The sequence below is a fragment of the Leucoraja erinacea genome, chromosome 1, assembly GCF_028641065.1.
Source record: "Leucoraja erinacea ecotype New England chromosome 1, Leri_hhj_1, whole genome shotgun sequence".
Classification (NCBI taxonomy): Eukaryota; Metazoa; Chordata; class Chondrichthyes; order Rajiformes; family Rajidae; genus Leucoraja; species Leucoraja erinaceus.
The window spans coordinates 168,774,756-168,800,488 of record NC_073377.1 but is presented as its reverse complement, the minus strand read 5'-3'; the positions used below and the strand labels follow the sequence as shown (position 1 = coordinate 168,800,488).

Genomic DNA, 25,733 nt, shown 5'->3' with positions numbered 1-25,733 from the left:
TATTGGCAATAATCATCCGTATTAAATAAATGTTAAAGTAAGACAATTGTATTTTTGCAGTGTGTTTATATATGTATCATTTTTTCTATAGAGAAGGCAAGTGAAGCGGGTTTATTTCAACTACAACTTACACCTTAATTTGGACTGCCATATTTTCACCTTCATAAATACTGAGACTGGGATTTCTCTGCTCTTACTATGGTAATTTTGTATTTTTGGACATCTATTCATTGTGACATGTAAAATATGCTACATAAACTTGTTCTTGTAATAGTGTACTGTATAATACAATTTATAAGTTCTGTCTAATAATTAATACAACTATCTAATTAATTTATTTGTTTAGATCACTGGTAACTTAGCAATTAACATCACCCATTCCTTCTCTCCAGCGATGCTGCCTGTCCTGCAGTTACTCCAGCTGTTTGTGTTTATCTTCGGTTTAATGCAGCATCTGCAGTTCCTTTCTACACAACCTACCATTTATTGCTGATTTCTAATTCCCTTTGAATTTAATAATAATAATACTAATAATACATTTTATTTATGGGCGCCTTTCAAGAGTCTCAAGGACACCTTACAAAAATTTAGCAGGTAGAGGAAAAACATGTAAGGGAATGAAATAAATAGTAGAGATATGACTAGTACACAAAGTAAGTACAGAATTCAATACAAAACACAATATGAGGCAATCAATGCACAGATGAAAAGGGACGGCACGTGGGGCTAAGGATAGGCAGAGGTGAAGAGATGGGTCTTGAGGCAGGACTGGAAGATGGTGAGGGACACGGAATTGCGGATCAGTTGGGGGAGGGAGTTCCAGAGCCTGGGAGCTGCCCTGGAGAAGGCTTTGATATCACTTGCTGGACTCTTTCAAAGGGCCTGGCATGGAAGAGGCAACTGTATTGGTGGGTTTGCTGTTACATATAGTCATATGGAGGCTAAATGGAATATAGTGGCCGATTTCCTTTTCTGAACAACTGGATTTGGTTTTGCAACAATCTGTAGCTTTGTGCTTGTTATTCGTAATGAGTAGCTTTAAGAAAAAATATCTTGATTATTACCTGAATTATAACTTCCAGACGCAGAACAGCATTGTCAAACTTGAAGGAAAAAAATTATGCACCTGGAAGGCACTTCCATTAAACTTAACAGTGTATCATTCACAAATTATCAAGCCAATATCTTAGGTTATTATTCAAAAAACTGGGAAACACAGCAAATGAATTAGATTTTTTTTAAGTACGACAAATTTGTAATTTGACCACATAATTTAAGTTTAAAATCACTGCATAATAAAATGTTTATTTGTACAAATTTACCAATGCATTCATATTGACTCGTTGCATGAGCCTTGGCCAGCAATTTGGCTATTTCTGACATCATTTTGACAATGGCTTAACTTAATTATTATTATTAAGTTTTACTGCTTTAAGTTATTATTTATTATCCAATTCTGCTGTTGGCTTTTGTGGAAGTTCCAGTATGTCAGAGATTCCTGTCATCTCTGGAAATGCTAGGTTTTCTCACTCCACTCTTTTTCCTGATGCTCATCCTTGAACTATTTCTCATCCTGCAAGTTTTACACAAATCTGAATCACAGTGTCACGACAATTAACCCCCCCCCACCCCCCCTTTCTCCCCACATCCCTTGACTCCACTAGTCCCTAGAGCTCTATCTAACTCTCTCTTAAATCCATCCAGTGATTTGGCCTCCACTGCCCTCTGTGGCAGGGAATTCCATAAATTCACAACTCCCTGGGTGAAAAAGTTTTTTCTCACCTCAGTCTTAAATTACTTCCCCTTTATTCTAAGAATTTATTCTAAGGGTTCTGAGTTGTCATTTTCCTGATACAGAGCTGAGCAGTCCCACATTGATGTGTAGAAACAAGGAAGCAACGAAGTTACTCATTATCCAACCAGCAGATACTGGTCCACACAGTCGGAAAAAGCATCTTGACCCGAAACGTCACCTACCCATGTTGTGTTGAGATGCTGCCCGACTGACTGAGTTACTGCAGCACTCAGCACACACAACTCTTTGACACTCTGTGTCGTTTTGAATCCTACAATTTAGGCTTACTCTTTTTTTAAATCTTTAAAATTGCAATAGGATGGAACTTGTCACAGTTATTGAAAAGCAATTTTTCACAAAATTTCCATCAGTCAACGGCCAAAATAATTTTGTCAATTCATGAACCAGTTTCAAAGCTAAACTCCACTGCAGTTTTGTTACTTTCCTGCACCTCATGAAAGATGTTTTACTGAGCCTTGTCTTCCACTCTCCTCCTCCCCGGTTTTCTCTCTCCACGGCACCTTTGTGTATAGCCATGCTGTTTCTAAAGTTCACAGCTTCGAGCCCCTTCACCCATTGCCCCTCCGCTACTAATCCAGCCTTCTCTACCTCAGGTGCTCCCAAACAATCTCAACGTGCTCCATGCACATCACACGAGCCTCCATGTCAAAACCTGAAATACAAACAGTAAAATACTGGAAATACTCACCAGGTAGGCAACACCCTAGAGAGAGAAACAAAGTCAATGATTCTGAAAGAAACATTGACGCAGTTGCTCTTTACATAGCAAAGGGCCGAGCTATTGAGTGTTTACCACGGCAAGTCAAATTTCACTACACCAAATGTCATTTGTACCTTTGTACCTTTGTACCTTCTCTTCTTTTTACCTGAGCCTCCTCCGGCTCTTCTCAAAAATGTGAAAGCAAATTTAAAATGTGTTTGCAAGATCAGTAACAGCATGGTATCATTGAAACTTTGCGACTAAGAAGGAAATCTGCTTTGGAGTCCAATGGTACATACGGGCTGCCAAGAGATTGGCTAATGAGTACTTTCTTTCCAGTAATATTTATAGTGCTTCTAATGAAGTAATCATTGTGTTTGATTATTACACATGACTGTTGCCTTATAGTGCATAGTTATTGGACCCGAGCCTCAAATTTCAATATTGAAGTCTGGATAGAGAGCGGTCAGATTGGGATAGTTAGTTCAAGAAGGAACTGCAGATGCTGGAGAATCGAAGGTAGACAAAATTGCTGGAGAAACTCAGCGGGTGCACCAGCATCTGTGGAGCGAAGAATTTGTCCGAGTACAATATTGAAGTAAACACGCTGTCTCCCATTGAACTAACTATCCCAGGGTTTTGCCCCGAAACGTTGACTATTTCTTTCACTCCATAGATAATGCAGCACCCGCTGAGTTTCTCCAGCACTTTTGTCTAGCTGGGATAGTTAGTACAGCGTGTGTTTACTTCTCAATTATACTCGGACAAATTCTGATGTGGCAGAAGATTGGAGTCTTCCTCCATATCCAGCCCCATCAAGGGAATGTGTTTCCCAATAGTTTTCAAACGCAATAAAAATATTGATGTGTGTGGCTATTTCTAAATAGAGCTTTAACAAACTGAGAGTTGGAATGAATTCATTAGAAACCATTATGTTGCACATATATACCATATACATGGTATTTTTGCAATACTTCCATTTCTGTAATTTTCCCCCACACCTTTATTCTGGGCTGTTGATCAACTCTGAATTTAATCACCTAACGGCCATGTTCAAATTGGAGGTCAGACACATTTTTTCAGGAAGATTTATTCAGGAAGATTTATGGGGCAGGTTGGTAAATGTTGTTCATATGCACTTTAGCTAAACCTTTAACAAGGTTCCACAGGACAATAAACAATAGGTGCAGGAGTAGGCCATTCGGCCCTTCCAGCCAGCACCGCCATTCAATGTGATCATGGCTGATCATCCCCAATCAGTACCCCGTTCCTTCCTTCTCCCCATATCCCCTGACTCCGCTATCTTCAGGAGCCCTATCTAGCTCTCTCTTGAAAGTATCCAGAGAACCTGCCTCCACCGCCGTCTGAGGGAGAAAATTCCACAGACTCACAACACTCTGTGTGAAAAAGTGTTTCCTCATCTCCGTTCTAAATGGCTTACTCCTTATTCTTAAACTGTGGCCCCTGGTTCTGGACTCCCCCAACATCGGGAACATGTTTCCTGCCTCGTTAGTGTCCAAACCCTTAATAATCTTATATGTTTCAATAAGATCCTCTCTCATCCTTCTAAATTCCAGAGTGTACAAGCCCAGCTGCTCCATTCTCTCAGCATATTCAAGTGTGAAAGATGTGAAGAAATGGGATCCATGGAGAGTTTACAAATGTAATGTAAAATTAGCTTGGTGGGAGGAGGCAGAGTATGAGAGGAGAGTTGTTTTTCCAGATTGATCCCTTTAGCCACAAGGGCCACATCTAACTCCCTCTTAAATATAGTCAATGAACTGTGGCCTCAACTACCTTCTGTGGCAGAGAATTCCACAGATTCACCACTCTCTGTGTGAAAAATGTTTTTCTCATCTCGGTCCTAAAATACTTCACCCTTATCCTTAAACTGTGACCCCTTGTTCTGGACTTCCCCAACATCGGGAACAATCTTCCTGCATCTAGCCTGTCCATCCTCTGAAGAATTTTGTAAGTTTCTATAAGATCCCCCCCCTCAATCCTCTAAACTCTAGCGAGTACAAGCCGAGTCTATCCAGTCTTTCTTCATATGAAAGTCCTGACATCCCAGGAATCAGTCTGGTGAACCTTCTCTGTACTCCCTCTATGGCAAGAATGTCTTTCCTCAGATTAGGAGACCAGAAGGAAGTAATGCATATGGTGTTATGTATTGGTATAATGGGCACTGTGGTCGGTATAGATATAGTAGGCCAGAGGGTGTGTTTCTATGCTGTACAACTCTATAATCAATTCTCAATAAACCAAGCAGTGGAAATGAATTACATTGCTCTGTCTGACCTTAATAGGTTCTGCCTCATTCACATTATAGCTTGATTAACCAGAATCAAACTGTTTTGTGAAAGATAAATAGTTGGCACATTCAGTAATTTGAGTGTAACCAGCTGGGTGGAACATTTGGAAATGGTGGATTTAATTTCCTTGGAAACCTATAGTAAGGTGCCAAACAAGGTTATTCCAATATATCAGGAACAATTGGAGAAGAGATCACATCGAGGGAGCTGGTTGCACACAATGGGCACTACAAGTATCAGCATTTGTCCTCGGCTACTTACAGAATGATTGTGTGTGAGTCAAACAAGTGGATCTGATAGCAGGTTTCACAAGCAATGCTGGAGAAACTCAGCGGGATGGCAGCAGCATCTATGGAGCGAGGAACAGTACAACATTTAGGGGCGAAACAGCACAGGTGACCTGGGGCGGGGGTGGGAGGGGACAAGAAAGGGCAAAGGAGGAGGAGCCCGAAGGCTGGGGGATGGGAGGAGACAGCAGGGGGGCTGAGGAAGGGGAGGAGACAGCAAGGACTAACAAAATTGGGAGAATTCAATGTTCATGCCCCCGGGGTGCAGACTCCCCAAACGGAATATGAGGTGCTGTTCCTCCAATTTCCGGTGCTGCTCGCTGTGGCCATGGAGGAGACCCAGGACAGAGAGGTCGGAGACGGAGTGGGAGGGGGAGTTGAAGTGCTGAGCCACCGGGAGGTCAGCTTGGTTATTGCGGACCGAGCGGAGGTGTTCGGCGAAACGATCGCCCAACCTCCGCTTGGTCTCACTGATATAGATCTGCTGACATCTAAATCAGCGGACGCAATAGATGAGGTTGGAAGAGATGCAGGTAAAACTCTGTCGTCACCCAGTCTTTCTTCTTGGGTCCTTGAACGGAGTCGAGGGGGGGTGAAAGGGACTCTGTACTCCCTCGGTTGCAAGGGAAAGTGCCCGGGGAGGGGGGAGACCGAGAAGGAAGGGATGCATATGACAAGGGATTGGTATGGAGATGGGTCACTGTGGGAAGGCAGATATGGGGGGAGATGGGAGATGTGGCCAGTAGTGTGGTGTTTCGTTGGAGTGGCGAAACTGACGGAGGATCACTTTTCAATAAACCGGCAGTGGGGTGAATTACATTGCTCTGTCTGACTAGGGGGTTCTCGGCCCATTCACATTATGCTTGAGTGCGGGAATCAAACTGTTTTGTGAGAGAGCATAGTTGACACATTCAGTATGGAAGAGTACCCAGGTGCGAGGCCTCATTTGGAAATGGTGGAGGAATTTCCTTGGAACCCCCGTTAAGGTGCCAAACAGGACATTTCAGATATGTCAGGAACTGGGTGGAGAACGCCACATCGAGGGAGCAGATTGGCGTAGACGGAGGACTACAAGTAGGGCATGGAGTCCTTACAGGAAGCATTGGTGTGGGTCAAACAAGTGGAGAATAGCCATTGCTACAATTGATGCTGCTCGGTGAAAATATGCCACATGGAAGAAGCAATGAGGGATGTAGACAAGATAAGGGCTTGTCAGCCAGGTGGAGTGTAGCAACAATGTTCCATTCGGCCCATCAAGTCTCCTCCACCATTCAATCATGGCTGATCTATACTTCCCTAAACCCCATTCTCCTACCTTCTCCCCACAGCCCCTGACACCTTTGCTAATCATCTCCACCTTCAAAATATCTATTGACTTGGCCTCCACAGCCTGTGACACTGAATTCCACCGATTCACCACTCTCTGACTAAAGAAATTCCTCCTCATCTCCTTTCTAAATATATGTTCTTTTATTCTGATCCTAGAGTCTCCCACTAGTGGAAACATCCTCTCGACATCCACTCTATCCGGGCCCTTCATTATTCAGTATGTTTCAATGAGACCTCCCCTCATCCTTCTAAACTCCAGCGAGTACAGACCCAGGGTTGTCAAACCTCATTATATGTTAACCCACTCGTTCCTGGGATCATTCTCGTGAACTTGCTCTGGATCCTCTCCTCAGATATGGGGCCCAAAACCATTCACTGTGCTGTGTAAATTGGCCCATCTTCTGGCCACAAACTGATGTCACGTTTGATGTCATGTGCTTGCTGAACAAGTGGTTGTGCAATAATGCTGTTACATGCATTTAACCCACATTGAACGACAGTTTAGCAGGAAACAACTACAATTGACAAGGAATAAAAAGACACAGGGTTACATAAGATGAATCTTGCATTGACATTTATATTTATACTTTAATGTTTTTCTGCAAGCACCATGCAGCTAGCATGTTAAGATTACAAACCAGTTTTTTCCTTTTAAAATCAAATCAAAAATCCTGTATTCCTTATTTGTCACCCTTCACTGAAAGTATTGGACCACACAGTGTGGTAATTTGATTTAAGAAACTATTAAATGTATATCTTTAGTATTTTTTGTGGAAGATCAATGTTTAATTGAGTTTTTAGTATCCAGAGCCATCGTAAGGTTGCCAGTTTGCTCCAGGAATAGGATGAATTATGTGAAGTATTATTTAACATAGAGATTGACAATGTATATTTGACAAAGGAGCTGTCGAAGCTCAGTTCAAGGATGTAACCTTATTGCCATGCATGATGTAATGTAATTGACAGGACTGTGAAAGTGATACAATAACAGCAGTTTAAAAGGTTACTGCATGCTCTAGATAATTGTTTCTGCATTCCTCAGCAGCCTCGCTGTGTGCCTTCCAATAGCAGATGGTGGAGACTCGATTAAAACAAGAAAAACAAGGAGAACAGAATCAATAATGTCAGAAATCCTAGTCCATACACAACGTATTCAAGTTGGTATTCAACACATTTATATAACTATTTAACATTATTATTGTGGCAATTGCCTTTATTTTATTGTATGTTCTTTATTTTTGTTTAGAGACGAGTGAACAAGACAAACTCATCTTGTCGGGTAAGTGTCAACTAAACTATGCTGATGTTGACTTAATAGTAGGTCAGTGAGAAATATTGGGCCAGAATTTCCTATCAGCAATGAGGTGCTAAGACTAACAGAAAATTGACAGTAAAAGCCAAAATGTGCCATTTTGTTGAATCCCCTGAACCCCATTGGTGAGATGTTTCAATAGACAATAGGTGCAGGAGTAGGCCATTTGGCCCTTCGAGCCATTCAATGTTATCATGGCTGAGCCTTGAATGTGGAAATACTTTCAAAGGTGTACGTCAGAACACATCTCATCCATGCAACAGCCAAACATAATTATTTGACAACCAGCTAAACCACAATACCCATCCAAGCCAGTTGTCAAACCTTATTTAAAAACTGTGAATGTTTGTGGATGCCCCTGATATTCAAAAATATTGAAATCAAACGATTGCTTTCAGTTTTATTTGCATTCAAATTATTCTAATCCATAAACAAATAAATGACTGAAACGTGCTATTAGTTCACTGGCATTTGTGATATTTCTTACATTGTAGGTGAAAGGAATATTTTAAATATTCCCCATCTTTGACTATTTGTAATCTTTGATGTCTTTTTGCTGCCCCTGAAAACTAGGCTGAAATGTCAGTCACAAAGCTGGATTGTCTAATATTTGGTCTCCATCTGTCCCCACCCCAGTTTGTGGCAACCCCTAGTTGCTCAGAATGACTTGCTTTCACTCCAGTTCAGTGGTTACTAGGCTGGCTGATGTAGCTAATGTGAAATGTACAAGTGAGCAGGAGATACTTGAAATGTATGTAGGCTGATGTGATACTTCCAGCACTTTGACCAAATGCTCTCAGCAAAGAACCTCTGGGTTCTCAGTGTTTTCAACAATTGCAGTGTTTGCAGCAGTATCTTCATTTTGATCTTGCAAGGCCAGGATTTTCCATGAGTAGGTTAGAATGTTGCATTTTTTGCAAGAATACTTTGAGGTAATGCTTGCATTTGTCCGCAACTCACTTGCTGTGAGGAAGCTTGGAATTGAGTGACTATTTGCTCAGTGCCGCCTGTAGTAGACATTTAGCTTAACTCAGTGTGTTATAAACTATAACCAGTTGCCGTTAAATTTTATCCACCTGTAATTATGTGGGTGGGATTTTTACGTAGTTGGAGGAGTGTTTGAGGCTGAGGTTCCCGCACAGAAGCGCTGGTAGTTTTAGTGTGAGTTGGAGGAAGTATGGGGAAGGCACAACTTTTGACCATGCACAAGTTTGACTAGATCAAAATGTACTTAAACAAGAAGAATTCTGGATGAATAGCTCACTGTTTTTACTACAACAATAAAGGAACTATTAATTAAGAGACTGTTTTGAAGATTTATCTTTCGAAGGCATTAAATGTCTCGTGGATGAGTAACAAAACCATCCCCTTACCCCTGTCTTCAATCATAGTGGCTGGAGGAAAGATTCCTTGAACAATATAAAACTCTGCAATTACACCGACCTTTAAATGCACTTCTCACTCATTTTAATTCTCCAGGATAGGATATTACATTATGTATGGTGGTTAAAATATATTTAAGATTGATATACAAGATCATAACTATGGGACACACAGTAACTCAGCAGCTCAGGCAGCATCTCTGGAGAACATGGATATGTGACTTATCAGGGCAAGACACTTTTTCACACCTCCTTCAGATCTTCTCCAGAGATGCTGCCTGACCTGTTCAGTTACTCCAGCACTTTGTGTCCTTTTTTACATTAACCAGCACCTGCAGTTCTTTCTACAGATCATAATTATGACTGATTTAACCTGTGTTAGTATAACTGCAGTTGCTGGAGCAGCTGATTCACCTTTTTTTTTAAAACTCTTTTTGTGTAAGTTCCCGTGTTTCATGAATTTATGAAATGTAAATTTACTGAGATGCCTGCACTGAGATGTCTGGTATATTTTGTTATCTTCAGCTACTGATTGTACTCCTACTCATTTGCTACCCTATCGCACTACACCTCATTTGCATTCACTTTATCTCACATGCTCATGAACTGTTCCTGTCTTCACTCTCTATTCTCCTTCCCCGCCACAACATATGTTTCCATCAGTTGGTAAACAAAAATTAATTTTTGATACATAGAAACAAGCTATAGAAATAGTAGGCCATTCGTAGCCTGCACCGCCATTTTTGAAAAGTGATCAAACTCCTGATAGACCTTTCTCTCATACCCTCTGATCCCCTTGCCACAACGGCCACATCTAACTCTTATAAAGAGTGGCCTCAACTTCACAAGAGTTGGATTCACCAACCAAATACATGTTACAATTACAGCACGGAAACTTCACAAATTGGCCATCTCGATTACCTTCTAGGCCATCCGTTCTAGTCCGTGCCGAACACATATTCTCCCCTAGTCCCATATACCTGTGCTCAGACCATAACCCTCCATTCCTTTCCCGTCCATACAACTATCCAATTTATTTTTAAATGATAAAAACGAACCTGCCTCCACCACCTCCACTGGAAGCTCATTCCACACAGCCACCACTCTCTGAGTAAAGAAGTTCCCCCTCATGTTACCCCTAAACTTCAGTCCCTTAATTCTCAAGTCGTGTCCCCTTGTTTGAATCTTCCCTACATTTAGAAGAATAACATTTTATTTTCATTTAGAATTTGCAGCTAAGCATAAGCATTTGCCGTTTAGATACATTTTATCACAAATTTTATTGTCTCATGAAATAGTAAAACTGATTTTTTAGGTATCCGATGAACATGAGAACGTTTATATCAATGTATTAATTAGAAAGGTGGGCATTAGAATGCATAATGGAAAGGTTGACAGGAATTATAACTAGGCACAGATATGGATCAACAAAGGATGAGAGGCAAACATAGTGAAAAGACAATGAGAGTTGAAGAAAACAAGGGAATTAAAGGTTCAAAGGTTCTTTGTAGCCACATACACCAATAGGTGTGGTGAAATGTGTGTTACCAACGCAGCACATAAAAAACATCACAATAATAAAGACATTTAACATAAACCCCCCCCCCCCCCCCCCCCCCCCCCCCACAATGGTTCCCACTGTGAGGGAAGGCACCAAGTCCAGTCCCCATCCCATAGTCGGGCCTATTGAGGCCTCTGCAGTCGCCGCTACGGAGACCCGATATTCCAGGCCCTTCTCACCGGGTGATGGTGCTCCGGCGTCGGGAGAATCTTGTGAAGAGTCTGGTGGTAATGGGCCTATTTATATTCCAATGGAGAGGTCATGATCCTCATGTATTTGTTGGCAGATCCTAGCCCAGAAAATGTATGTAAACAAATTAATCATTTATCACAAATGAATTTAATATTTTGCGAATGGATGCAGATTGGTTATGGCATGAAAGAGAGGGCTCTCAAATATTCCACTACCGTTTCACTCTTGCTTGCACCCATTGCAAATGCCTGTGTTCTTAAAATAAAATCCCTTTTTCATAATTAGCTATAAATGATATGCCATTTATTGTCACTATACATGTACAGTGAAACTGAAAGCTGCTCGTACTCAGTGCATACATACAATTTAGCACAGAAAAACAAGAAACAGAAAAACAAAAAACAGAAGGGAGAAGGGGGGAGGGGGATGGGGGGGGGGGGATAGGTGCACAATTTCTGCGGCGCTACATGCATATATACATATATACAGATGGAAGTCCGTGGTGTTGGGCAGTGAAGTCAGTGCATGTGTGAATTAGAATTAATAGTAGTTATAATTCTCGGAAAGCAACTATTTCTGAGTCTATTTGTCCTGGATTTGATGCACCTATAGCGCCTTCCAGAGGGCAGCAGGTCGAACAGTCCAAACGCAGGATGGGAGCTTAAAGATATTTTACCTGTAAAGAATGGTCTTGGTGACGGCAAGATCTCCAATGCTATGCATCCATGGTTATAAACGACTCATTTAATAATATTTTAAATCATAGGTGCGCAGGATTTAAATGTCCAACACACTACAAAGCCAACATTTTCTTCCTTTGTATCACTTTAGTCATAACCACAATCAAATTGCAACCCTACTTATCCATAATTGACTCCAATTACTTCAGCAGTAGCCAACTTGCACAATGTTTGACATTCATTTGGCACTACCTCAATTTTGATTAACTACCAAATTCTTATTGCCTGGAGATATGCATTAAATTGATTACTAGTTTAATACCTAACAGTACATTACCATGAAACTTCATATACTTGTACATAATTACAGGTATTAGTATTCTCTTCAATGCACATGATTTACGAATACTAACAAATTCACTTTCACATTAAACAATATTTTCCACTCTGCTTACAACCTCACGATGCTCACATTCTCCATTCATTTAACAGCTACCTAACGTTTTTAAAATCTAATGAATCTCATCCATGAGCCATTGATTCAAATATCAGAAACTGTTGAAATGGATTAGTTTGTTCCAAAAGATAGCTAACGTGAGAACTGTAAGAGTAGATAGACTTGTGTGCGTAGACGTGAATGCCTTTTCCATCTCCTGTCCACTGCTAGAGTGAGGGCTGTGATACAGATTGCTATTGTGAGCTGTTTTGAGTCCATATCTGAGGAAAGATGTGCTGGCGTTGGAGAATAGGTTTATTAGAATGATTCCAGGAATGATTGGGTTAACATTTGATGATCGTTTGAAGGGACTGGTCCTGTACCCACTGGAGTTCAGAAGGATGACAGGCAAACTCATTAAAACTTACCGAATAGTAAAAGTCATGGATAGAGTGAATTTGGAGAGGATGTTTTCCAAATGGGAGAGTCTAAGACTAGAGGCTATGGCCCCAGAATAAATAGATGTACCTTTAGAAAGGGGATGAGGAATTTCTTTAGTCAGAGAGTTGTGAATCTGTGGAATTCACTGCTGCTGACGGCTGTGAAGGCCATCAATGAATATGTTTAAGGCGGAGATGAACAGATTCTTGATAAATAACGGTGCAGGGGTTATGGGGAGTTAGCAGGAGAATGCTGTTGAGAAGCAAAGAAAGATCAGCCATGATTGAATGGTAGCGTAGACTTGATGGGCTGAATGACCTAATTCTGCTCCTTGAACTTATGAAGCTCTGCAAAACTATTTACTGTCACCATATTAAATAAAATTATGATTTCCAAAAATAGAATATACTATTTATTGAATATTGTTATGTTGGTAGAATTATATGTAAACCATTAAAATTGCACATGAAATTAAAGTGGTTGGTGTACAACGAGGACATTTTAAATGAAAAATCCTGACATGCATTGTCATTGAAGTTCTTTCTTTTCACTTAGGAAATGTTGTTATACACTCCTGACGATGTATCGGTAAGTGTTAATCACCATAACACCCTCTTTGTACTATTAAAATAAGCTAATGTTCACACCGTTGGGTAGCTTGCAAACCAATGGTATGAGCGCTGAATTCTCCGATTTCTCATCATGTCATTGAATGTGCATGGACTGGTCAGGGAACGGATGGCTGCACATATGGAAATCAGGCTTCACTAATGATCTGAAACATTTTTAAAGCATTTTTCAAAGTTGTTCCAGAACATAGCTAGATATAACAGAACAGCACAGAAGGTCCTTTGCCCCACAATGTTTGTGCCGATCATGATATCAAATTAAGCTGCTTCATTCTGTCTGCACATGATACATATTCTTCCATTCCCAGTATATTGTGATGTTTATTTAAAAGCCTCTTAAACTCCACGCTTGTATCAGCTTCCGCCACTACCCATGGCAGTGTGTAAAAATAAAATGTTCCCCATCATTCTCCTTTCAACTTTCCCCTTAAACTTTAATGCCATGATTCTGACTGTCTATCTATATATTTATCCATATTATATCTCAGAATTTTATAATAATAATATAATAATAATAATAATAATATATTTTATTGTCATTGCACAGAGGTACAACGAGATTTGGAATGCAACTTCCATCCGATGTAATAAGTTAATTAACTAAAAATTTAGACACCCAGAGAAACAAGATAAAAAAAAAACCAGTTAAAGCACTCAGCAGGGCCGGTTCAGAGCCGCTATAGCTCTGGGGATGAAGCTTTTCCTGAGTCTGGAGTTTTGGGCGTAGAAGGCCTTGTAACGTCTGCCGGAGGGAAGTAGTTCGAACAGTCTATTACAAGGGTGTGAGGAGTCTTTATGAATGCTGACGGCCTTCCTAAGGCACCGTGTGTGGTAGATGCCCTCCAAGGCTGGTAGCTGTGTCCCAATGATCCTCTGCGCTCTGTGGACGACGCGCTGAAGAGCTCTCCTCTCCGCCTCCGTGCAGCTGAGATACCACACAGAGATGCCATACGTTAATATGCTCTCTGTGGTGCAGCGGTAGAAGGTTGCCAGCAGCTGTTGGGGTAGACCAGTCTTTTTCAATGTTCTCAGGAAGAACAGTGAAGATATAAACTTCTATCATGTGTCCCCTTGGCCTACAATGCTCCAGAGAAAACAATCCAAATTGGTCCAACCTCTCTTTATAACTAATATCCTCTAATCCAGGTAGCATTCTGGTAAACCTCTTCTCCATAACTTCCACATCCTCATATTCCATACACCTTCTTTATCTACTTGTGTTGCTATTTTTAGGGAGATATGGACTTGGATCTCAAGATCACTCTACATCAATGCTGTAAAAGATCCTGCCATTAACGAAATACTTACATTTGACCTATCAAAGTGCAACAACTGACATTTACATGGAACAGTACAGTATAGCACAGGAACAGGCCCTTCAGCCCACAATGTCTGTGCTGAACATGATGTCGTGAACCTTATCTCTCCTGCCTGGACATGATAACTCTCCATTTGCTGCATATCCATGTGCATATTTAAAGTCCCTTAAATAACGTTATCATATCTGTACAGCTTAAAATCTGTCTACCACATCTATGCGTATATCTGTAACTAATCTATATCCCCCTACCAGACTGCAATAAATAATAAACTGTTTTGCGGTATGTATTAATGACTTGATGCTGTGTGTATTCCATTAGTTTAATTATGGGTAGAGTTAGCATGTATAAATGATGAAATGAAAAGACTATAGCAAGTGTAGGTAGAGTGATAAGGTATAGGTTACAGGAGAAAATAGGCATTTGTGACTAATGCAGAAATCATCTTACAGACAGTTCTCAGGAACACAAACTTAATGTAATCTAGCGACTGCCTGCACCAACCCTTTTAATATAATGCGTCAACATTTAAAACAAATAGCTGCTTCTTGGGTGGAAACTGTCTGGAACAAATATCTTGTTTGTGGGAAATGTGGTGGCCTGAACTTTGTGGCACCCTTGTGGTTAATGAGAGAAAGGTGACCATGAAGTCAAAATATTTACCATTCATAATGATCTTGTGACATGCCCTTTTGATTTTTAAATGGTACATAGATTATCAAAGGTAGAATAATGTTCCATGCATCTCTAATAGGGTAAATCCAAAACTCATTCAGCATTAGAGGGCAGCTTGTTCTACATCAAACCTGATTTCATATCACCAGACACGGTAATAACACATTTAATTTGTCAACATAATTTTGCATCATCTGATGATTATTTTTCATTGTGTGAAATGTTTTTTAATTGTTTTTGCTGCATAATGCTGTGACAATTGTTTCTTCTTTATTAGGTTAGTTTGTGTTTCCACTTCAAGCACCAGAATAGCCTTTTATTTTTGCATGAAAAATATGTGCGCGTTCCATATTGATTTGGTCCCAATGTAATGGCCTGACATGATATATAGAAACATAGAAAATAGGTACAGGAGGAGGCCATTCGGCCCTTCGAGCCAACACCACCATTCATTGTGATCATGGCTGATCATCCCCTATCAATAACCCGTGCCTGCCTTCTCCCCATATCCCTTGACTCCACTAGCCCCTAGAGCTCTATCTAACTCTCTCTTAAATCCATCCAGTGATTTGGCCTCCACTGCCCTCTGTGGTGAATGCCAAGTGAATGATTTCAACTCCTATACATTTAGTGATGTTTCCCAAGCTTTTCTTTGTACCGGTATTTTCCAAACTACAAGAATTCTAATTTGGTTGGATCTGAATTCATTTGGCATCAACTTATTTAGATATTCTTGAATTTAAATATCCACCTACTTCAGATTAATTTTATTCAGCATTGAAGTCAAGTTATATAAAAGTAGCCGTGGTATCATTTAATAAGAATATACTTTATATCTCTTCTCAAAGCCTTGGCTTGGATGATAGATCAACAGCACCACAGTAATCCTAAGTAGGTAGAATTGGCTGCCTAAATACTATTGTAGATTTCCTGACTCCACTGACGTGCTTAATTTAATATTGAGGTAGTCACCAATATACTACAGCAGGAAGAGGTTGGACAGACTGAGACTTTATTCCTTGGAGTGTAGCAGACTGAGGGGTTCTCGGGGTATCTAAATCTAAATGTTAATAGTTATTTAAGTTATGACATCGGATGGAAGCTGCATACCAAATCTCGTTGCACATATGTGCAATGACAATAAAATATATTATTATTATTATTATTATTAATCTATCTATTATTATATAAAACTCTGTGGCTGCCGTCCGTCCGGCTGCCTTTCTTCCTTTTGATTCGTTTCCATCGTGTGATGTCACAATGCCCAATACTCGCAGATGTCCAATCGGAATGGATCCATTTACATGGGCGGCTGCCGGCCGCATTTCTTCATTTGATTCCCTGCAACTCCGAAACCAGACGCAGAATCGCCGGCATCTTTTCCATTTCGGTAGAGATTTCGCTTTTCTTTCTAAGTATCCGCTCCTCATTACATTTCGTCGTGTTTAAGTTCACGTTTTTAATCAAATCCTTCCCCCCCCCCCCCCCCCTCCAATATTTCAAAAATAAACTGGCTTCTCACCCATAGAAGCAGCCCCAGCCCCTGGTGAACGTTCCATCGTGTGATGTCACAATGCCCAATGTTCACAGATGTCCTAGGCTTGTACCCGCAAGAATTTACCCCTCTGTCCATCTTCCATCACTCCCCCTACCCCTCTCCTCCTCCCTCCCCACTCTTCCACTTCTCTCCCCCCTTCCCCTCCACTCTCCCTCCCCACTCTCCTTTCTCTCCCAAATCTGTCCCGTTTCCTCCTCCTCCTCTCCCTCCCCTCCCCTTTTCTCACCCCCACCCCCCCACCTGTGTGTTTGGGCGGTGGTTAAGGTTAGTGTGATGCCGCAGCCCCACACTGCAAATGGCTGTTGGGGAAACAGACCCAACGGGTCTGCACTTGGTCTAGTAGAGTATAAAATCATGAGGGGCAAAGAAAGAGTAAACATACATACATTTTATCCCAGGTTTAGGGAATCAAGAACTAGAGGGCAAAGCTTTAAGATGAGAGGGGAAAGATTGAATAGGAAATTGAGGGGCAATGTTTTTACACAGTGTTGGGTATATGGTATGAACTGGCTAAAACAACTATAATAACAACATTTAAATGTCTGTGGACAGGTACATGGATAGGGATGGTTTGGAAGGATATGGGTCAACGCAGGTAAATGGGCTGGCTTCTTGGTCGGCATGGACAGTTTGGGCTAAAGTGACTGTTTGCACAACCTACTGAGTCCCATAGCTATCTAGACTACACTTCTTCCCACCCTGCTTCCTGTAAAGAAAACTTCATCATGCACCCAGGATGAAGTTTTCCATACTAGATGCTCGGAGATATCCTCATTCTTTGGGAAACGGGGGTTCCACTCTTCCATTATAGACCAGGCTCTCACTAGGATCTCCTTGACATCCCGCAGCTCCGCTCTTGCTCCCCCTCCCCCCTGTCCTCGCCTTCCACCCCATCACATACAACAGATAATTTTCGCCACCTCCAACGGGATCCCACTACTAGCCACACCTTCCCATCTCCACCCCTTTCTGCTTTATGCAGAGACCGTTCCCTCCGCAACTCCCTGGTCAACTCGTCCCTTCCCACCCAAACCACCCCCTCCCCAGGTACTTTGCCCTGCAACTGCAGGAGATGCAACACCTGTCCCTTTGCCTCCCCCCTTGACTCCATCCAAGGACCCCGACAGTCTTTCCAGGTGAGGCAGAGATTCACTTGCACCTCCTCCAACCACATCTGCTGTATCCGCTGTTCCAGGTGTAAACTGTACATCAGCGAGACTAAGCACAGGCTCGGCAATCGTTTTGCTGAACATCTCCGCCTTAACCTACCTGATCTCCCGGTTGCTCAGCACTTTAACCCCCTCCCATTCCCAATCTGACCTTTTTGTCCTGGGCCTGCTCCATTGTCAGAGTGAGGCCCAGTGCAAATTGGAGGAACAGCACCTCATATTTCCCTTGGGTAGCTTACACCCCAGCAGTATGAACATTGACCTCTAACTTCAAATAGCCCTTGCTTTTCCTCTCTCTCCATCCCCTCCCCCTTCCCAGTTCTCCCACCAATCTTACTCTCCCCGACTACATTCTACCTCTGTCCCGCCCACTCCCCTGACATCAGTCAGAAAAGGGTCTCGACCCGAAATGTCGCCTATTCCTTCTCTCCAGAGATGCTGCCTGTCCCGCTGAGTTACTCCAGCATTCTGTGTTTACCAAGTTTATCTAATCTCTCCTTGTAGCTGAAAAACTCTAATCCAGGCAGTGTTCTCAACAGCAATGTTACATGACTCTATGAGCAGACTGAACAGTTTGCCAGCTGGATTGTTAGTAACTAGAATGTTATGTTAATAATTGAAATTCAGGATTTTCATTGCAGCTGTTTCAGAACTAAAGTAATGAAATAGAACAAATGAGTTTGGAGCCAATCTCCCATTATTAAATATCAATTTTTTTCAAACACAAGGATGTTTTCCAAATATATTAGTTGGTCAATGCAATTCTTTTTAGGACATGCAAGTAATGAAACCTCTTCCCACAAAAAATCAGTATTACTGGAATATAGTGGTGGAGCTCAGAGACTCGGTTTTGATCCTGATTATGGGTGCTGTCTGTGTGGGGTTTGCACGTTCTCGCTCTGACCACGTGGGTTTTCTCCTGATGCTCTGGTTTCCTCCCACATTCCAAAGATGCACAGGTTTGTAGGTTAATTGGCTTCTGTAAATTGTCCTTGGTGTGTAGGATTGAACTAGTCTACGGGTGATTGATAGTTGGCATGGACTCGATGAACCAAAGGTCATGTTTCTAAAGCGAATCTCTAAACCCAACTAAATATATTAAATGTATTTTTTTTTCCCCCCCTCTAGGAAGAATGTTTTAACACATCGTTGAATTGCTTCGTCTCAGAGATGGAAGTTATAGACTATGAATTCAAACTCATCTGTGAAATAATTCGTGAATTTGGTCCGTTATTAGACAATGCTAAATCTTTTGAAAATCATAAAAGCAAGGTAAGTTGTTACGTTTTGAAACAAAGAACACAGAACATCATAGGATTAGCCCTTTTGCCCACATTTGGCCGTTGGCATGAATAACTCGGGTACATTTGTAAAAGAGGGCTTTGTCTCTGAAATAATACACCAGTGGAATTATATTCTTTGACGATAGACACAAAATGCTGGAGTAACATAGCGGGACAGGCAGCGTCCCTGGAGAAAAAGAATGGGTGATGTTTTGGGTTGAGGACCGAGCTCAGACTAGGTCAGTGGAGATGGATACTAGAGGCATGGAAGGATAAGGTGTGAAAACAACAGAGCAAAGCAGACAAGAAAATGTAAAATGGTTCATTGTTGGTTGAGGGGAAGGTGACAATAAGGTATACAAACATATTGAGTATAGAAGCTGGGATGTAATGTTAAAATTGTACAAGGCATTGGTGAGACCAAATCTGGAGTATGGTGTTACAATTTTGGTTGCCCAATTATAGGAAGGATGTCAACAAAATAGAGAGAGTACAGAGGAGATTTACTAGAATGTTGCCTGGGTTTCAACAACTAAGTTACAGAGAAAGGTTGAATAAGTTAGGTCTTTATTCTCTGGAGCACAGAAGGTTAAGGGGGGACTTGATAGAGGTCTTTAAAATGATGAGAGGGATAGGCAGAGTTGATGTGGACCAGCTTTTCAAGAGGACATGATTTCAGAATTAAGGGACAGAAGTTTAGGGGTAACATGAGGGGGAACGTCTTTACTCAGAGAGTGGTAGCGGTGTGGAATGAGCTTCCAGTAGAAGTGGTGGAGGCAGGTTCGTTGGTATCATTTAAAAATAAATTGGATAGGCATATGGATGAGAAGGGAATGGAGGGTTATGGTATGAGTGCAGGCAGGTGGGACTAAGGGAAAATAATTGTTCGGCACGGACTTGTAGGGCCGAGTGGCCTGTTTCCGTGCTGTAATTGTTATATGTTATATGGTTAAACAGTGAAATTAATCAGGACAGTGAAACTAGTTAGAGGACTAAGGTGGTGGAGGGATGGAGAAAGAGCAAAAGCAAGGGTTACTTGAAGTTAGACAAATAAATATTCATACCGCTGGCTTGGAAGCTGTCCAAGTGAAATATGAGGTGCTGTTCCTCCAGTTTGCATTTGGCCTCACTCTGACAGTGGAGGAGGCCCAGGACAGAAAAGTCAGTGTGGGAATGGGAGGGGGAGTTAAAATATTTATCAACTGGAGTATCGGGTAGGCCTAGGCAGACTGAGCGAAAGTGTTCATCTAAACGATTGCTGAGTCTACACTTGGTCTCACCAACATACACGTGTCCACAACTGGAACAGCGGATACCGTAGATGAGTTTGTAGGAGTTGCAAGTGAAGCTCTGTCTCACTTGAGAGGTCTGTCTGCCGGGGGTTCTTGAACGGAGTCGAGGGAGAAGGTATAGGGACAGGATCTTCTGCAAATTCTTGAATGACTTCCTAAATACACTTATACCAATCTTGAGAAACTCAGCGGGTGAGGCAGCATCTATGGAGCGAAGGTGACATTTTGGGTCGAGGCCCTTCTTCTGAAGAATGGTCTTGACCCGAAATGTCACCTATTTCCTTCGCTCCATAGATGCTGCCTCACCTGCGGCGTTTCTCCAGCATTTCAGTCTACCTTCGATTTTCCAGCATCTGCAGTTCCTTCTTAAACTTATACCAGTCATTCTCATTTGTGGTGTCTGCAAGTAAACCTTTCCACAAAGCCACTTTTTAAACAATATTATATCAACTGTATAAATCAGCCATTATTGTGACTAAAGTTATCACCATCAATTTTCTTTCAGTTTGGAAATGTTTCCTTTAAGGTTTTGTTAGTTTTGTTTTAATTATTATATTACACCTAATGTAGAATCTTTCTTCAATCCTGATGCTTTTGTTTGTATATTGCATCTATTTTTAGTGTTAGTCACCCATTCCCTGCTTGATATTCATTCATTTTTTTCAATGGTTTGAAGTGTACTTTATCCAGCCCCATATTAATTACACTGGCGACTACAAACACTGGAAGCTGTTGCAAAAAAGTAATTGCAGGAGCAACTCATTGAGTCAGGCAGTATCTGTTGAGGAAATGGAACAGTTGCCCAGAAACATTCACAGTCCATTTCCCTCCACAGATGCCACTTGACTGCTTGAGTTCCTCTTTTGTCTTTTAATTCAATAATTATATCGCTTGAATTCAAATTAAGCTTGCATTTTTTGACATTCTTCCTTCATCAGGTGCATTCAATGCCTTTCCTGTTTCTAGAAAACAAATGATTTTCATCCACTGTTCAAGGTTTAACATCAAAGCTCCCCAAAGCAATTTAGTCTTGCAGTAATTAATGCTGACATTACTGTATTCCATTGAACATATCCTGTACATATTACCCTCTTCATATGACTCGCATGGTAAAAGTAAATGAAAGAATTGTGTCCCAACTGATGCAATATTAAAACCTACAATGTCAAAATATGCAGGTTAATCCACAAGGGAGGAACAAAAGTTATTTATCAACAATATAAGATTAACATGTTGAGATCGAGCTAATTGTTTGTGCAGGCTAATAAGAAAAAAATGGAAGGTACACTAAAATGCTGGAGAAACTCAGCGGGTGCAGAGGCATCTATGGAGCGAAGGAAATGGGTAATGTTTCGGGCCGAAACCCTTCCTCAGATTGATAGGGGGTGGTGGGGAGAAGGAAGGAAAAAGGGAGGAGGAGGAGCCTGAGGGCTGGGGGATTGGAGGAGACAGCTCGAGGGCTAAGGAAGGGGAGGAGACAACAAGGGCTAACATAATTGGGAGAATTCAATGTTCATGCCCCCAGGATGCAGACTCCCCAAGCGGAATATGAGGTGCTGTTCCTCCAATTTCCTGTGTTGCTCACTCTGGCAATGGAGGAGACCCAGGACAGAGAGGTCGGATTGGGAATGGGAAGGGGGAGTTGAAGTGCTGAGCCACCGGGAGGTCAGGTAGGTTATTGCGGACTGAGCGGAGGTGTTCGGCGAAACGATCGTCCAACCTCCGCTTAGTCACCCCGATGTAGATCAGCTGACATCTAGAGCAGCGGATGCAGTAGATGAGGTTGGAGGAGATACAGGTGAACCTCTGTCGCACCTGGAACGACTGCTTGGGTCCTTGAATGGAGTCGAGGGGGGAGGTAAAGGGACAGGTGTTGCATTTCTTGCGGTTGCAATGGAAAGTGCCCGGGGAGGGGGTGGTACGGGAGGGAAGGGGAGAATTGACAAGGGAGTTGCGGAGGGAGCGGTCTTTGCGGAAGGCAGACATAGGGGGAGATGGGAAGATGTGGCGAGTGGTGAGGTCACGTTGGAGGTGGCGGAAATGGCGGAGGATTATGTGTTGTATTTGCCGGCTGGTGGAGTGAAAGGTGAGGACTAGGGGGACTCTGCCCTTGTTGCGAGTGCGGGGATGGGGAGAGAGAGCAGTGTTGCGGGGTATGGATGAGACCCTGGTGCGAGCCTCATCTATGGTGGCGGAGGGGAACCCCCGTTCCCTGAAGAATGAGGACATTTCTGATGTCCTGGTGTGGAACGCCTCATCCTGGGAGCAGATGCGGCGTAGGCGGAGGAATTGGGAGTAGGGGATGGAGTCTTTACAGGGGGCAGGGTGGGAAGACGTGTAGTCCAGATAGCCATGGGAGTCAGTGGGTTTGTAGTGGACACTAAACTACACTTCTACAAGAACAAAATGGAGTTTGTTGTGTGGTTGCCAATGATGAAATGACAATTTATGTCAGACCCAAATAAATATGTGGCATTGTGATTCGATCTGCCTGATGATTTTTGATCAGAGCCACTTACTGATGTTTTTTCCTCCTTGTGTTGTGGTGCTTTGCTGGTCTGTATGCATGAGTGCCTCTCTTTAGCATTTAACATTTGTATTGGTTGTAATGTTATGGGAATTTTCACCATTTAGTTTCCATGCTTTTCTTTAAAAATGTGATTTGCTTTCCGATAATCAATTAGAACCTGTGTTCTAATCCAACAGAACAGCTGCACAACATGCGAGGAATTTCAAGAACACAACGTCAAAGAATTTTTAGACGCCTTTGTAAATTTTCTACAAAGTTATTTTAAAACAAAACCAAAAAGTTAATTGTAAATTTTACCTGTAAATAAATGTAAATATGTATAAACATTGAATTTTATATTTTTAATGCCAACCCTCTCACTAAATACGCTACAGAATTTAACGTGACAATACATATTTTTATAAGAATTGCTTAAACAATTTTGTTTTCATTTATATAATTCTCAGTTTCATAAACAATGAAGTATAATTTGTTCAATACAAAGAAACCTTGTGTTAGCTCCCGCATACAGGGCAATAAACATTTTACTGAGCATGCCAAGCTATATTGGTTTCCGAATGAAGATTGATGTGAAATGAATTGTATACAAAAACAGGGATCTAATGCTGAGTACATGGTGATGAGAAGGCTGCATTTGGAATATTGGGAGCAATTCTGGGCACCACATCTGAGGAAGGATGTGCTGGCTCTGGAAAGGGTACAGAGGAGGTTTACAAGAAGGTTAACCTATGATGAGCATTTGTCAGCACTGGGCCTGTACTTGCTGGAGTATAGAATAAGGAGGGGGAACCTCAATGGAACATACACAAAAGTGAACGGCTTGGGGATAAAGTAGATGTGGAGAGGATGTTTCCACTAGTGGGAGAGTCTAGGACTGGAGGTCATGGCCTCATAATTAAAACACATTATTTTAGGAAGGCGATGAGGCGGTGAATCTGTGGATTTCTTTGTCACAGAAGGCTGTAGAGGCCAAGTCAGTGGATATTAAGGTAGAGATAGATAGATTCTTGATTAGTACAGGTGTCGGAGGTTATGGGGAGAAGGCAAGAGAATGGGGTTAGAAGGGAGAGATAGATCACCCATTGTACACTGTATACACTGTAATTTACTACAATTGATAAGTTATTTCAAGTTTAAGTAGAGGCTACAGAAAAAAATCTCATAGTCACTAAGTCTGCATGGACATCAATTCATAAAATTTCAACCTCTTCTTAATGTTAATACATTTTGTTAATTGATAATAAGTAATAAATTAATTAATAATTGTTAATGAACAATGTTAATTAATCTTAATAAAATTCCACCTCCAGTTTAAATTCCATTTTGAATATTTTGGAGGACCAAGAAACAAGAAGAAACCATGATTGAAGACTTGATGGGTCGAATGGCCTAATTTGACTCCTATTCCTTAAGGCCTTATGATCTGGGTGGTGATGAGTTAAAATATAGTTAAGGGCCTGTCCCACTGACGCGACTTTACTGCAACTGTCTTCAACCTTCAAGCTCGAGGAGACTCGCCTGGAACACACACACACACGCACGCGCACACACACACACACGCACACACACACACACACACACACACACACACGCACACACACACACACACACACACACACACGCGCACACACACACACACACGCACACACACACGCACACGCACACACGCACACACACACACACACACACACACACACACACACATACACACACACACACACACACACACACACACACACACACACACACACACACACACACACACACACACGCACACACACACACACACACACACACGCACGCACACACACACACACACACACACACACACACACGCACACACACACACACACACACACACACACACACACACACACACACACACACACACACACACACACACACACACACACACACACACACACACACACACACACACACACACACGTGCACACACACACACACACACACGTGCGTGCACACACACGCACACACACACACACACACGCACACACACACAAAGATGCACACACAAACACGCACACACACACGCACACACACCCCCCCTCCAACGGGACCAGGGAAAGCGGGACGGCGCTGTCTGAAATTCACACCCGCGATGAACAGGAAGGCAAAAGACGGCAGCACAGTGTACGGTAAGTCCTTTAGAGAGAGCGGTGGGGGGGGTGGGGAGAAGGAGTGGAGACACTTTTCAGAAGACTTGGTCCTGAAAACTCCAATGGGCCAATTAAAATGCCCAGTCAGCGAAGGAGATTGCCTACGGCTGCCCCCGACTGCCTGTAACTAACTAGTGACCCCACTCCACTGCACTATGAGTTTAAAAAAACCATGCCGACCAATTTTTACTTGCAGAAAAATTTTCCACCATGCTGAAAAGTTTTCCTTGACCAAACTGAGGCCGTGATCATGCGGGAACTTCCCTCGAGCATGAAGGGGAGTTCCAGTGACTTCATAGGACCGCCTAGGACCACGTGTCGACCATGCTGTGAGTTTGAGTCGAGGGCAAACTCTTCAAAACCCGCAGATTAGGTCGCCGCAGTGGGACAGCCCCTTTACTGTGAGTTCAGTATGCTTTAGTGTAATGGTAGCTTAGGGCAGTATTTAAATGTACTTAAATTTAAAACTGATGTACAAGTACTTCTAGGCTAAGTGTGCATGGGCTTCATCAGTCATCTCAATTCCCATGAAGAATGTATAGAATATACACGGACAACATTAAGGCTGTCAGACCTTGATGGCCATTGTAGTATGAGCTTCTTTTAACACTGGTAATCTAAAGACAAATGTTGCTTTTGCTTTAAGTCTTACT

At 42.0% G+C, this 25,733-nt stretch overlaps 1 protein-coding gene across 2 annotated transcripts in view; it reads left to right on the top strand.

Moving 5' to 3' along the window:
• The window catches only part of LOC129704572 (interleukin-15-like), a 58,490-nt gene extending 34,081 nt beyond the window's left edge, over positions 1-24,409 (top strand). Inside the window, exons 2-7 of one of the 2 annotated variants that reach the window (XM_055647794.1) lie at positions 92-201; positions 7,490-7,601; positions 7,691-7,723; positions 13,004-13,036; positions 18,927-19,070; positions 23,080-24,409. In XM_055647794.1, coding sequence (XP_055503769.1) covers positions 92-201; positions 7,490-7,601; positions 7,691-7,723; positions 13,004-13,036; positions 18,927-19,070; positions 23,080-23,187 — 540 coding nt within the window. In that variant the 3' untranslated portion in view covers positions 23,188-24,409. Of the gene's footprint in view, positions 1-91; positions 202-7,486; positions 7,602-7,690; positions 7,724-13,003; positions 13,037-18,926; positions 19,071-23,079 lie in introns of both variants that reach the window. The other variant, XM_055647784.1, reaches the window with a different exon arrangement.
• The last annotated feature ends 1,324 nt before the right edge of the window (positions 24,410-25,733 follow it).